Source organism: Streptopelia decaocto (genome assembly GCF_964273445.1).
Source record: "Streptopelia decaocto genome assembly, chromosome: 1".
Lineage (NCBI taxonomy): Eukaryota > Metazoa > Chordata > Aves > Columbiformes > Columbidae > Streptopelia > Streptopelia decaocto.
In genome coordinates, this window is record NC_138663.1 from 37,320,825 (window position 1) to 37,336,991 (window position 16,167).

Here is a 16,167-nt window from a genome sequence, read left to right on the forward strand (position 1 = left end):
AGGTCATTGATGAAAGAAACTCATATGCAATCATACCAATTAAAATCTATATCATAACACATATGTTCCAAGCCATCTGAGTAAGGCTGCATGGACATCTTTAATTTTTGCATCACCCATCCCTCAAGAGCTGAACTGAAAGGAACTTTGCAAAGATAAGAAAAAACATTCCCCAATATACACAAAAGCTTTTGGAAAGGATGTCGCAAAATGTTGCTTCTCCTGAGCACACTGAGCTGGATCCTTTCAAAGACTTCCATATCGGAGCCAAGCCTAGGTGGATTTTCACTGGAATAAGCAGAAGAGACTTTCCTCAAAAGGACTTTCTCTTCTTCAACCAGTACCTAATGAACTGCATGTCTCTGTTCCAGTGCTTCAAAATGACACATATTCACAAAGAAAAGATTCTCCAACTTTTTCACCATAGGCAAAACAACTTTCTCTAAACACATTCCTGGAAACGGCAGAACAATTTTGCCTGAAAAAGCTTAAAAAAAAGTTTTAAAAATGCAGACTTCGGCAGTTCCTGGGGGAAGGTCAAAGGGGGTCACAAGAAAAACCTTACTGTAAAGTGCTAAAGTTTTCACTGCTCTTAAAATCATGGGTTTAACTGTAAGACACTTCACAGAAGTCTCAAGAAAGACATTCCTCCTGCAAGGGAATCACAAAGAATCACAGAAAGAACACATCCTTTCCTCTTTGCTTCTTCTTCACAGCTGTTTTCTAGTTTAAACACAGCAGCTGATAGTTCTCCAACATTTCCTTGTCCAGCTACAGAATGGCAGAATGCACTGAGACAGACCAGTAGCACCAATGTCTCACCATGACTTATAGCATCAAATGCTAACATTTGAAATCTGGTCTGTTATGTGAAAGCCAAAAAGTAAATCAGATTAAATACATGGTGGGTGCTCACCTAGGAGTTTCTCTAGTATGGTTGAGGGTGGAGACTTTTGCTGTGATCTAGATCCAAACAGGAATAACCTATAAAACTTATCACAAAACTGGTAATTTAATACATTTCATGTACACCGTTTCCCCATGCTAATGCTGAAGTACAAGAAAAGAAATATTTTCACAAAGGGGTGAAGAGAAAATGCGCCTGACATGCTTACAGTTGAACTCAACGATCTTAAGGGTGTTTTCCAACCTAAATTCTGTGGTACTATGTTCTTTTCTCATTAGTAGACAGGAGAGAACTGAGTGGTAACTGGATGCAATTAAACACTGTAAACAGCATTATTATTTAAAAATAATGTGCTTAGAGTTAGGTCCTTGTAATACAGGTCTTTTCTACACTTCAGAGTTGAGTTAGCTGTTGAATCTCTAAAGTAGATGCTCTAACACCAACAATGAAATAAAACATTGATTTAGCAGTGCAAACAGTGTTTAAACTAGAAGACTTCTATGCTGGCAGAATGTATTTTGTTGGTATAAATAAGGTGGCCATTTGGGGAGAACTGAGGAGGGGGACAAAGAAGCACAGCTCTGCTGTTTATGTCCCTACAGGCAAAGCTCTTTAAAGGTAGGACAAGAGCTAGATTTTTCTCATTTGGGTCCTACTTTAAATCCCAGCTGAAGTTCATGAGAGTTTTCCTAGTGAGTCAAACCATCCTGGACCAGGCCTTGGCTAACTTCATGAAAAGCACCTGATGGCTGACCTAGGGATCAATAGTTCTTGTTCTCGTCCTCAACACTTGTGATGACAGCGCACTGCAGCGCCGCTGTGGCTGGGGATTATGTGCAGCTCCGTCTATGTGCAAAAACTACTAAATCCTATGGAGAGAATCACCTAGTAAAGCATATGCAACAATCAAGACAAAACTATACAGTTAACTGTAAATATAAATTCCAGGGCACTTGACACCTGAATTAAGAATTTGTTTTAAAATGAGGAAGTTAAATGTGAGTAACAACAGCTAGTTATAAGTTGTTGGCCTCCCTGAGCTGAAAAATGGCAGGAGAAATTGCAGGGAGAGTTTGGTTTAGATTTTATTTGCAGCTATACAGGGGATGTTGTGCCAAAGTCATACTAATGACAGAGGGGAAACAACAGGCTCAGTGTGTCTGCAGTTCAGGGTTTATTTTTATTTTTATTTTTTAAATTTAAGCTGCTTGAAGCCTTTAGATTTCAGTTAAGAACTCAGGCAGGATTACCTGAATCAGCAATAGCTTTTGGATATAAAATAAAGGATAAAAAAACCCCTCAACTACGACTTCTTAAAGAAAGTGTTGAGGGACTTCCTAAGTAACATGAAACAAGTCCCAAAGCTCTCCCTTAAGGTGTACATATTATCATCTTTTCATGTATATAACCTTTGGATTATCTGCCAGGAATAAAAAGTGAAACCAACTCTGTAATTCAGAGGCAATATGGGTTATATATGCTTGTGTGTAATACAATAGGAAACTGTACCCTAGAAAGTCCTTCCTTCCTCGTTAGCATCCCCATCTCTGTTCCCCCATCACCTGTCTCTGTTCTCCCCAGAGCCTCATTGCCCCTGATGCCCTACAGCCAATTTTTCCTACTGGCAAAGCCCCACTCTGCTTCCAATTTCATGCAGGTAACCTGAGGGCCTGGGTCACCACACGATTCGTTTATAAGAAAATGCTTTTATACTGGTGTGGGTTCTGCATTTAAAAATGCAATTTTATCAGCCAGGGAAGAAATGTCCGCAGGCACATGAGAGAAAGGAAGAAACCTCAGTTTGCCACAGCTTTACCTGCAACCTTGGGAAGCTGTCACATCCTTCATTACTCATCTCTTCGGGGGCTCAGCACCATTTTTTTGGCTGCAGTGAGGCATGGCTTTTCTGCTGGCATCAGAATTGCAACTGAAGATGAAACTGGTGACTGGCCTAGATAAGTACTCTTCATAAAATCACTCCTACCCCCTTCTCCTCCCTCAAGATGAAAACAGGTGAGATTTAAATAAAACCTGCAGTCAGGTGCTTGCCTTCGGTTTATTTAGAATGCATGTTCAATTATAACAGAAACGTCATTTTGTTGGGGTCTTCCAGCACCTACACTGAAATACCAACAAGGCTAATCCATAACAGCTGTCAGAATATTCCGGCCAGTTTCCTTACAAATTAAAATCATGAGACTCACAGAAGGTCAAACATTACTAATGTGAGTCACCAATTAATTGATTAAAAAAAGAAAAATCCAATGATTTTTTTTTGGCTGAACATAGACTAACACACAGAGCAATTTTTATCAATACTGTCTTCCTAAAACTCTCTGATAAATATTGAGTTCATACACTATGAAATGACCTCTTTAAATGAACAAAGCATGGTAACCATACATTTAGGAAAAATATACAAAGACAGGTTATTATGAGTTTTTTAAATTACGGTACGGGAATGTGGTTTGAATAGCAAATGCATAGAGAACACAACATTTCACTCATTGTATAGCTGAGTAACACCATGGGAAGTATAATACTGTGTAACAAAATCATGTTTCAACACATGGCACTGGTGCAATTATCTTTGAGTAACTGTTGATTTCAAGATAAACTCGTTCAGCTTAGATGTTGATTTTTTTTCCCCTATGTACTTTTCCAGCTCACAGGAACTGTGAATAGTACTGTCTTCTCTGATCAGTACACATCTCCTATGTGATGAATACTAGATGGTGCAGCATCTGCTGCAGATCTCATTCACACCAGTGTTGCACCAGAACACCATTAACTGAGACAGTTCAGATTTAGGCAACAAATATTCATGTTTTAAAATACATCCTTTTCCAGTAAAAGTGTTCTGTAAAATGATGAATGAACTTCAGCATAAAAGGACGACAATCTGCCCTGCTGCAACCCAATTTAACCTCTTAGTTTATACCCAGTACAGGTGTTCCAGGAAATGATCTGAGGGATTCTCAGATTTTCTCCCCTTGGCCGAGCCCATCAGGTGCAGTTTGGGTGTGTTATGTCCATGAAAAAAGTGAGGTGGGTGGAATAGTTCCATTCTGGATTTTTTAAACACCTCCCTCGGGGAAAGTCATGGGAGACGTTTAGTCTTTTCCTCTCCCTGGAACGGAGGCAGGAACGGAGCCTTTGCTGCTGCTGTTATTTCCTCAGAGATAGGGCCTTTTAAAGACAGCTTCTGGGGTTACAGCCCAAGTTCTCTGTAATATAAAGAAAATCGAATCTGTCCCTTATTTCTTAGTCTCTTGGATGACTGCAATGCCACTAAACCAAATCCAAGGCTGACTTTTTTAATTGGATTTTTTTCTGATTATAGAGTTTCTCTTGCATTGAATTGCATGGCACATGCAGAAGATCCTTTAATCTCCAAGAAGTTTAATTATCATCGTCTTTGTAATACTTTCACACCTGCACTCTGAATTTAAGTACTTCAGCCACCTGCTTTTCTTTTCAGATCAGCACAAATCAGCATACTTCATTATCCTTGTTAGTCTGCTGTTGACCAGCAACCCAAGCAGCAGTTAAATCAACTTACTGAAAGACCTCTTGACTAACTTCCAGCTGACCAAAGGGATTAGCATGTAGCAGAGATTGCCATTCTCTTTCACTCTGCATCTGGATAGCCCTCATGCAAAGTGCAAAGATTTGATCAACCTTTTTTTCCCATCTTTTACTAAATATATATGAGGGTTATTTGCTCCTTCCCCCCACCTGCTTGGAGCCTGGATGGCAGACAGAAGTTATTACAGCCATCTCCTCCCTCCATCATTTGTTTTTAAATACTTACTAAAAGAAGCACAATAGCATATTTTTAATAGGTGGAGGCTGCCCCATTTGAGGATCCAAACCCTTGAATTAGCATCCAGTAAATTCAGACTAGATGCTTTGTGAGGAGATAGGAAGATAGATTAGGAAGGCTCTACTTTAATGAATGCCCATCATCAAATACATTAGATATTTCAGGCTGATTTTTTTTAATTGTACACTATGTAGTCTAGCTGCATACAAGTATAGGTTTCACTTTCCTGCCAAGTCTTTGAAGACAAATTCATCCATTACTCTTGGTACCCGGTAAGTAAAACATAGAATATTTTCATATGAGAAGGGGAACTTGGAAGATAATAACCCCCACGACCCTCTCCAGTTATTTATGACAATGAAATTGTATTTTTAGTTTTCTATTACAGGGACATCTCATTTCACCTTTACAGTTTTTTTCTCATATACAAAGCAATATTTATTAAGCTGCTTTTAATGAGGCCATGGTTTCAAAGGCATTAGAGAGAAATGTTAATTGGACCTGGAAGAGTCATTTGTAACTCATATGGTTCAGCTAAACTCCACTTATATCTCTTTAGGGATGATCAAGAAGTTTGTAAAGAAATAAATATCTGTAAGATTTATTACATCCTTGTAATACACGACAACTCCTCTATTCTGTAATTATCTACTAGCAACATGGCTATCAGAATGTAACAACAAATCATAACTAGGCAGAGAAAATAAAGTTAAAAAAAAAAATCTATAGGGCAAACTATACTTGGGAATCATAGACTTTTCTCATTAAAACATCTTGATTTTAATTGCTTACAATTTACAACTTGGCCACAGTTCAAACACTTGGTGTGATTTTTTTTGGTTTTTATGATGGTTACCTCTCTTGGGCTGTATTTGTTTCCCTCCCTTAGTTATTTCAGCTGAAACAGGTCAGCTGTGTCTGAGAGCATCATTAGGCAAAACCATACTGTTTTGACCCCACACAGAAAATTCTGTAGGCTTTACACTAAGAATTTATGTTTCCTGTGTGTCTTTAATATCTGTCAGATCTTGCCACAGAGAATCAAGAGAAGGGCCAGGAGGGCAGAGTAGGACCTTCTTGGGCAAGAAGTGGAGGAACTCAGGGAAGGAGCTGAAGTGAGATGGTGATTGATCTGAAAAGAGGCTGCAGTACACGAAACTTGGGAATGGCTTGCTAAGAGACATGGACAGGACAAAGGGCTAAAGAAGGACAAGCATGAAAACTATAAAAAGTCTTTATGGATGGAAATCAGCAGTGTGAGAAAAATGTGTTGGAAAATTATCTAAGCCTAATTACCTAAACCTTACTTGGCAGAAGTAAAAACTGGGCTGTAAGGGGAGGGAATAGCATGTTGGGGATTTAGGACCTTCTAGAAAAGAAGACTCAAACTAGGTCAGTAAGGAAAGGCAAATTCAAGCAGCTGCTGGGAAAAAAAAGAAAATACAGCTAGGAACCAGGATCAGAACCAACAGAGGAAAAAAGCATCATGCTTACATGAAACAGACAGGAAGGAACATGGGATACTAAAAGTTTACAGTTCTCCACTGTCAGCAAATGTCACATGTGTCTGTCAAATCTTTTCTGGTCCCCAGGAAGCACGTATGTACTGTGCTGGACAGGTGGTCTGATAACCCAGCTCACAGGGAGCAGACTGGTGGGCTTAATGGTTCTCACTCTTTTCAGGAACTATTTGGGTACAGATTTAATGTCAGATATAAAGTTCTTCCCACAGTGAAACCTAGGTAATGGTACATAAGAATGCATCAATGCTGTTAAGGATGTAATCTCATACAAATATTGAGAAATGACAAACTGACAGCTGCTTATGCAACACAACGATGCCATTCATTACATAAGGAAATACTATTTTCTTACAAGGCCCCATTCCACACCTCTTTCACTACTCAGAAGTCCTCATAGTGAAACAGGTGTCCTGATCATAGGACAAAGCACTCTAAGTTTTGAGGGAGCTGGCAGTGAATGTGACAGGCATGTGAGGTGTGAATAGGGAACTGCAAAAAAGAGAAGGTCACGTAACATGGAGGAGACACCCAAGTGCTGCTTTGAAGTACCAGATCATATTTCTGTAAAGGCTGAAAAGGACACTTAAACTGCATTGGTCACTATTTGCAAGCATCTTCTTGTTCCACTGTCAATAGTCAGCAGCAGTACCTGTTGATCACACAAAGTACTGATAGATCAAGAACTGGGTTTTAAATTTGTCAGTCCCAAATTACGGATTTTATTTTTAACCATAATGCCTATTTACTTTAGGTTTCCATGCTACCCCTTTATCTCAAGAGGTGTTAAACAGGTATTGTCTTCCTTTTAAGCCAGGTAAATAGAGTGGATTAAAGCAAATAAGCAAGCATGAACTGATGCCTGGCTGGTAGGTATCAGTCACCTTATAGGCTCATGATGAGATTCAGTGAAGTCAGCATGTCATATTTAATAGCAGCATGAGAGATGAAAGGTTAAAAGGAATAAACTCCCCCTTGCCATTGTAAAAAAGCAGTCCAGAAAGCCAGAAAACCTGACAGCAGAAAACATCACAAGACTCAGGCTTCTCTGAAGGAAAAAGCATCTTTTGGTGCCAAGGATAAGTCGCATCCCAACACATCTGTGTTTTGCTAAATGAAATCCTAACAAGCTAGCACAAGAGACGGAGAACTTATTTATTGTACACAACCACACTTGACTGTCAGTTTGTCCAAATGTCCTGATGCAGGCAGCTGGGCACAGACAGCAGAAAGCACAGATAGTGGTTTTTATAGACAAGGAACTTGCACAGTGAGATGAGAGACTAACGTGCTCTTGCATGTACATGTAAATATCTGTGCAGTTTGTACAACACGGACATGAATTGTGCACTGGCCTCCAGGAGAGAAAAAATTCCACGTATTTTACCCAGTGACACATCTGGGAGTGGATATTTCTTGAACAGTTAGAGAGAGATGCGTTTGTGTCATCTCCTGCCTAAGAGAGAGTCAGTACATTTGGAATGACCTTGGGAGACTGAGGTTCTCTGCTTGAGATCTGCATATTGCCTGAAGCACTCAAACTGTGGCAGGATTAGGCCCTCAGGAAAAAAAAAAACACCAGGAAGTTAATAACTTAGCATTCAGACAAGGATCTGGGCAGTGCCTTTGGTAAGCCTGTGGTCACATACCAAAGGCAGAAAGAAAATTCAAAATGAAGAGCTGCATGAAAAGGTTATTATCTCTCCTGTGGGTCTTGTGACTGTCTCACATGCACACCTAGCTGGACAGAGGCTGAGCAGACAATCTCAAACCTGACATTTCCCAACTGGCATACTCAACTTTTTGACTTTCAACACTGTCTTCTAGCATAATTTGTGTATGTGTTTGTGTAGCAGTACTTGGAGTAATACTTCAACTAAAACAGCTATTGTGACCTTTGCTTTGCACATGAATTTTCATTCAATCTGCCTCTGAAGCAACATAAGAGACGTAGCATTCTTTAAAGGTTTAAGTAACTAGTTCACATTTAGAATTTCAAGGGATCTAAGTCTGTTGCTCTGTGACAGCCAGGAGACCTGCAGTTGCAGACAAATGCTAGAGTAGACTACCCATCTGGTCTGTCAAAGACTTGTAAAAGACAAAGGAAATGTTAATTTTAAGTTTATAAAGAAAGAGCAAGAAAAAGGCAGTGTGGAATCCTACAGGTTTCCTGACTTCGATTCAGCTTTGAAGGTCTTGCGACATTTATAAGGTTTATGAGGATCTTGAGTCTGTCCTTGGAGTCTCTGGAGCTCCTGTTCCCTGGTCTTGTAAAACTCGATAGCTCTTAAAGGTCTCCACAGCTCTGGATATGCTTGAGTGATACTGCTTTATGAAACTTAAGGGCGGCCCATAAGTTCTTTTCTCTCCTATATTTCTTGTCTTGCACAAATATCTGAGTCTACACTGGATCACAGATTACTTCACCTGACGTTTAAACTATGCAAGCATTCTCTCCCCAGTGTTCTTTCTGTCAGGCGGAATTACTGAAGGGTGAGGCAGATCTCTTTACATGCACTCACTATCGTAAAATTGTTACTGCCTTTTTTTCTTTTTAATGGTGAGCTTAAAGAGGCAAAAGGCTTGGACAGTGCTTGTTAAACTGCTGTCAGATTTACTAGCAAATGATTGCATGAATAATTCCCTTTCTAGAAAGCTGTATCCGTGGTAAATGTCGAATTCAGAAAACCAAGGGTGTTGCTCTAGCTAAAGTTGACTGGTTCTATGTCAGGGTGACTCTGGTAGTTTGGGACTAAAAAACAAGCTAGCCATATCTATTTTGCAGAGAAAAATTACAGGGTGCCACATTCCAGCAAATGTATTCTGGCTCAAATAAGTGCCAGAACTGTTAAAGAAGCCAGAGAAACATATGGAATTTGAATGTGCAATATGTTCCTTCATTCCTGAAGACCACAGAGTGATTTGAACAAAGAAACTTCCAGTGAAGAGATGAGAGAGAAGTATGTCGTGTCTCTCAGGTACAAATAGCTAACAAAAGCTTACTTTTGTGCCAAAGTCCTGGCAATAGCTGATAGTTTTATTTAACGACAGTATCCTTGATTCAAAGGTTACCCCAGCAACAACATCCAAGATATAAAAAGATTGCTCAAAAGCCCAACAGAAGCAATTTATGAGCTAGTGTTACATAAAAATATTACGGGCCAGAATTTAAACTCGAAGCAGTCGTTACCTTTGAACTGTTCAGTATGCTCCCCTTCGGAGTAAATATGGAAGATTGCCCAAGCAGGTGCAACCCAAATTACTGAGACTCCAGTAGCATCATGGCAGATTTTGGAAAACCTGAAGGGAAAGTGCATCTGCTCTGCTTCCAAATAAATGTAGTGATAAACTTTTATTTCTTGTTTTAGACAGAGGCAGCGTAAATCTCTGCTTGCAGCTTGTTATTAGTGTTGCATTCTAATTCTCATTCTCACCCTGTGGATGCCTGACCTATGGGGTTTAAGCTGTGAGCAGCTTGTTAGGGCACTTCGCCCAGCCCATAACCTCTGACAAACAGTGAGAACTTTAGCTTTCCCAACCTAAGTTTATAGCTTGGAATTGATACTTGCTGTTTGGTTGCCACAGGAAAAGATTCAGGCTGCAACATTATCTTGGTGGTGTCAGCAAGTCACTGCCAGCTACCACCCCGCCTCTGCTCCTTCCCTTGCACATCATGAGGGACACGGGTTTAGTCATATAGCACATATGGAGCTGCAATACTCAGACCTCTCCCGCCACGGGATGAAAATACGTGATCCACATGATCATAAAGGTTGAATACTTCGGGTGTAAGGATTAGAAAGACCAGTGATAAAGCCCACAATGTTTATGTTACTTCCACACGGTGTGTAGGGCAAGTCACCATACGCATTTCCTCTGCAAACTCTGAAGTGCATCATTATTAAAGCCTCACAAAATTAAAAAAATGCAATTAAAATCAACAAGTAGCATAAGCAAACACATTGCTTCATGATAGAGGAGGTGTTTTGGAAATAGAACAACATTTGGAAGACCGTTACCTCTACAATCTCAAATGTAACTTTTACCAGGTTATAAAATATTTTCTCAGAAATTAGGTTTTCCTATTTTCTTCAGGGATTATTTTAGTATTTCCAAACTGCTACTACTTCAAATTCTCTTTCAAACTATACAGCAGAACACTCCACACACCAACCTGGAAACATTTTCAGCAGGAAACAAACAAACAAAAGACCAACAAGCTAACAACATCTCTTTCAAGCTGAATTGACAAGTTTATTTCCCAGGACCCAGCTAAGCAGGATACTTCAGGACATATATTTATGCAAAAGCACAAGTGTAACCCCAGAGAGGTCAGTGGGACTAGCCGCATCTCCTGCGTCACATACACACTTGATCACCCTGCACAGAACCCCCTGGTGCTGTTTTTTACTTCAGTTTGTGTAGGTTCCAGAACCAATAAAATGTACAAGCTTCTCAAATGACCTCTTGAACATTTCAGGTGAAGGAACTAAAGTTTAAGAAATATAGCACCTTTGAAACAGCTTATGCTTGCACGAGTACCAAAAGTCAGTTACACACTACAGACTGTAACTGAAAAATAGTTCAGGATTATTTTCTTCATCCAGTGTAACCTTTTCAAATTAAGTTCCAATTTCATGCTATCAGAATATATTTTATGGCTCTTTCCAGTTCTGGCCACATGGAACGCCACTTTACAGGACATAATAATCTGCTAACAGAAGAGAAGATATTAAAGAAAGTACTGGTACAATTATATCTCTAGGAGTATTCTACTGAAAGTTTATACAGGGAGAGGACCCTATAGAATGTACCAGACTTCTAAATAACTTTTGGTATGTTGCCTCCTCTCAGGTGGCTAAACTACTAAACTAGTGTCAAGCATCAGTTATTGATAAGCAAACTTACCCAATGCTCTACCTCTGGTTTTAGCCTATTTTCATATTCACATCAACCCTGAGGTGGCATTACAAATAGCTTGTCTTGTGGGTAACACAGAAGTCGGGGAACAGAGTAACATTTCTGTAATTCTTAAATTTCTCTTCATGGCTCATATCCTCCCTTTCATGTTACTATCAACTTTGACTCCACCGCTCCTGAGCAGAATTGAAGATAAAAATCAGCACTGTTTTCCTGGGACAGGAATCAATGGATTAGGATGATTCTATGATGCTATTGAATGATTCTAGGATGAGTGATTTTCAGCCTTTGTGCCATGATTGTAATATAACTGCAAAATGCAAAGGAATCTTCCCAACAAAAATTTTTCACACCACAGCCAGACAACTATGCAGGGTGTGCAAACTGGAAAAAAATCAAAACCTACTGAGGGTTAGATAAGATCTCACAAAATCATAATGTATTAGAAAGAAAGCCTACTGGATCCCTCCTTATTTTTTTCTCGCAGACACTGCAGGACTGCCATTCCAGACTTTTCCCACTGGTTAATTCCCTTTTCCTTCCTTCCTTCTGACTACACAAGTCTGAGGTTCTTCTGCCTCCTTAAGTTTCCCCAGGATAACACATTCATTGCCAGGAAGGCAGGAACAATAAATCCGGATTTGTTACTGAGGAAAAAAGGGAGATAGCAGAGTTTATTCAGAGAGAGAATGACATGAGGAGACAGACAGGCAGGTACTGCCTGTGCAGTTACGACCCTGCAGTTCCCAGCTATGATCTGTATCCTCCTGCAATGAGCTCTATCCGGATAACACTGAAAAGAATGTTCCTGCCTTGAACAACTTGCAATTTAGAGCACAACAAGGCTTCTCATCATGTGGTTTTGTCCTCACGCAAGCCTGCAAAGATTTCTAAAAGATTCTCAGTGAAATTGCAGCTGATTCCCTCCCTGGGCTACACAGAAGAATGGGGATGGGAGTTTTGTCTGAAATGAAAGCTTCACTTGGAACTTTGTCTGTCTAAAGCCAGGGGTTCTTTTTTTCAATGAGATCTTGCTCTTAGACAAAGTGGAGCATAAAGAATCTGGGTTTGATGATAGATAGGGTTTTGTCATCCATCATCTTCCAAAAAAAAAAAAAAAAAAAAAAGAAATTAGAACAACTAAATTGTAGCCTTGTAGCCCTTTTCAGGTGACAAGATCACCTGCATTTCCATTTTCTACATGGGAGGTTCCTGCCCAGATGCTGAGCTGTCTCCACCTTTCTGGATGTGAACCTTGCATGAATGTCCAGTCCAGCAGGCCTGCCAGATGCCATGCAAACCTGCCACTCCATTCTTGACAGTTAAGTAAATAAAGATATATATTATAATAAAAAAATAGAAAAATCTGTATCTCAGAGAAGAACTATGAGGGCTGTTCCAGAACAAACAAATATCTAACATTATTCTTCTAAGTATTAATCTTTCCCAAGGCTTTGAAGTTTGACAGTGCTATTTCACAAATTCCTATGGGGCTGCTGTACTGCCAGGCTAGAAATCTGACTGTAGAACTAAGGAGGAAAAGAACAGAAAGATCCCCAAACAGAAAAGAAATATTTCAGTCTGACTGGTGAGTATTGCTATTTCTTGCTGCCATGAATTTTCTGTATCTTGCAAAAAATGGAGGGGAGATGACACCTTCCAAAACAAATGGAAATAACTCAATTCCAAATCTGTTATGAAAAATTAGCTGCTCTCCTTGACTTCCCAAAAAACCTCCCTTCAGTGAGTTCAATCGAAGTTTGTATAAAGCGTAAGCTCATTTTTCAAACCATAATTTGCCACCTCTTCATTTCTTAACAAATTTTCTCTTTACCATTGTTTTCTATGTGGCAGTTTTGTGACTTTTTAATAATGTCTTGGCCACCTAGCAGTACTGGCAAAAGGCAAAAGAATTCCTGTAAGAGCAAGTAAAACCCCTCTTTCAAGTGACAGAGAAATGCTTACACTTCATTAACCTTTACTACAAGCTAGTCACTGGAAAAGTTACTTTGCTAGAATCCACACTACGGTTTCACTCTACAAACCATGAAATGTCAGAATGCTAAATTACAGTAAAATACCGCTCACCTCCTTATGAACCCAAGATTAATGACACGGTGCGGAAGGGAATAGCAGTGCTAGTAGGAGCGTAACAGGTCACGATCACTTCTGAAATAGCTCATCAAGAACAGGCAGCAAAACATCACAGGCGGTTCCCAGAACTGAAGCCCCCGCTTCTCAACCTACCCATCACCGAGACATCGTATTCCACCAGCAGAGTCGCCTCCTGTCCGCATTGTTTGAGAATGCCCATGGCTTCAGCGTGTGTCGTTCCCAGCAGCCGGATCCCATCAACACTCAGCAGCCTGTCCCCGGGTTTGATCGTGCCCTCTCTGAAGGGAGATTAAAGGAATGATCTCTATTAATGTAAGATAAACTGATCTGGAGATAATGCCATTTTTATGCAAAGCAATTCTCTCACACCCTCTCTGACACCTATCCTTCTTGCCTTAACACTTAATGTTTACTTTGACAGTGAGAATGTTCAGAGGGCACAGAGGAAAGGAAACGGCTTTAATTGGAAATTCAGTGACTGGAAAACAGCTTAACACATAGCTAAATAATCAAGTCATGTTAAATTGCAACTAAGCATAGCTTCTGCTTCAACATATGCTTTCTTTCTGCCTTGTCCACACAACTCCTCTTTCATACATACATAAACACCTCCTCCCACGATATTTTCTTAAAAGGTGCAAACACATGGGTGAAGAGACAGATTGCAAAATATAAATGTCCATTTAAAGACCTTCTTCAAAAATATACTTTACTCAGGTAATTGCATTTTTCTTTGTACCTAAAAATAATTTGGCTATAAATGTACACTGCCTCCCAGGCGTATCTCATAACGCACTCAGAGTTATAATAGAAAATTAAATACTAATGTTGTCAGCTCAAGTACTGAGGAGAAAAACAAGGCAGCAAGGAGGATGAGGGTGGGAAAAAAGGGCGAGACAAAAAACAAAAGCTCACTTGAAATGTTAGCTTTTGAATTCATGTTTCCAAGGTCAAAAACAACAATATAAGCTACAGAAAATCAGCCTGCTTTAAATAAATTGCCCCTTAAGTTTCTTGAATGATTTAAGGACACAAATGCCATTTTTGAAAATATAATTAATAAATATAAATAAAGTTAATATTCTTTATTTATATAGATACAAGATAGTATTTCATGCAAATATGTTCATTGGGCCAAAACATAAATCTGTACTCAGAAGCTGTTGAGGTGAAGCTACTTGTGAACACACACCAGTTATGTACAAACATCTTAAAATAATAATACAACAACACCCAAACACATGACAGTATTTTTCTGATGTGCAAGAGAAAAAGACTGTGGTGTTAAGAGTATAAAAAGCATAATTAAGAACTACACTAGTTGCCTGAAGGCTGCAAAGAAATGTGCTCTAATGTATTCTAATTATTTTAAGTTGATTTTTGGAAGTGTTTAATGGCAAGATCTTGAAACACACAACTTACTAAATTAAAGTTCACATGCCCCGTGATATGCTAAGCCTCTGTGGTTGCCTATTATTGTTATTATTATTATTATAATTAAATGCATAAACCATGAATTTCAAAGGAAAAGGTTTGAATATATCTACTTCACGCCAAATCCTAACTTCTATCCTAAATAATTCACCTTTCGCCATTTCTCTTTCACATGCACTCCAGAGAACGATGAATTGTACCTGTCAGCAGGCCCTCCAGGTCTAACACATGTTATTACAACAGGACGAGATTTATTTCTGTCATCGTGTGCCCCACCTAGAAAAGGAAAAGTGAGAGAAAACACAACTTCATTTTATTCTTTCATTTCCAAGATGGAAGTCTAAATCTTGCAGTGTGCACACTTACAGATGGACTAAAACGATCAAAAAATTACCAGGCCATTAATGTGAACATCCACTAAATTTTACTTTAAATAAAATCAACCTACAGCATGGTATAGATGAGACTTCTACATTTATTATATTGCTACAGAGTGATTTTTAATAAATGTATATTATTTTCTTAGAACCTCTACTCTGCAAATCTCATCTCAATGTGGAAAAAAACCAACATACTTCAGATATACTCAGAATAATGAGTGGCCACAAAGGAATTTGTATAGTAAATAAAAAACCCCAAAACACAACAGCTTTCCCTGAAGAAATTAATAATTCATTATTGGGGTATATTAGTTAACCGCTGCATGTTTTCTTCTGTTCTCTAAGTCAGTGATAATACTTTTGTTGTACAATTCAGATGATCAGCATGTTTAATCAGATTTCATACTTACACAAATACTGTACGTGAATCTTTTTTAAGACCTACAATCTTCTTGCTGATCTCAGTGGTAACAGAATCTGGTTTTATGTGAAATGAAGTTTGTCATGTTCTTGGCATAGTTGGTTCACATTTAATGATTACTCACCTCTTATTACAAATCCAAAAGTGTTCCCCTCTTTATGTAAAGTAACTTCCACGGTTCGAAAGATGAGACCTGATCCTTGCACAGCTAAAAGAAAAGAATTCCAAAACTTAATTACTATTATTTCTCTAATTATACACACAGATTTGCATATTTTCCACTTTAAGATAGCTATTATGTTTCTGGTCATACAACTGGAAAGATTGCATTACAGAACACTAAGACTAAAGACCTGTAATTAAATAAGACTCATCCTCTTTTGAGAAAATTTTGGGCCAGATCTTTTGCAGATTGCTGATGGTTTGGAAAAAGATTCATCTAACAGAAGAGGAATTTGAGCCCTACTGTTAAATTGTGGTATAATTTTGCTTTTCTTACAGCTACAGAAGAGAGCCGGAAAAGATAGAAATACACTGTAAGACACAAAAATGACACATCAAATTCTTAAAGCTACCTATGGAGTTGGGTAAGCAACATAACCTATTTGTGTTGCTTGAAGTCAAGACAGTCAAGATTTTTAGGG

The 16,167-nt window shown here is 38.9% G+C and overlaps 1 protein-coding gene across 1 annotated transcript in view; it reads right to left on the reverse strand.

Annotated features, from left to right (window-relative positions):
• The window catches only part of GRIP1 (glutamate receptor interacting protein 1), a gene marked incomplete at both ends in the record, with an annotated part of 224,859 nt that overhangs the window by 61,085 nt on the left and 147,607 nt on the right, over positions 1–16,167 (reverse strand). Inside the window, 3 exons of the mRNA XM_082060197.1 lie at positions 13,421–13,566; positions 14,923–14,998; positions 15,648–15,731. Coding sequence (XP_081916323.1) covers positions 13,421–13,566; positions 14,923–14,998; positions 15,648–15,731 — 306 coding nt within the window. The remainder of the gene's footprint in view (positions 1–13,420; positions 13,567–14,922; positions 14,999–15,647; positions 15,732–16,167) is intronic.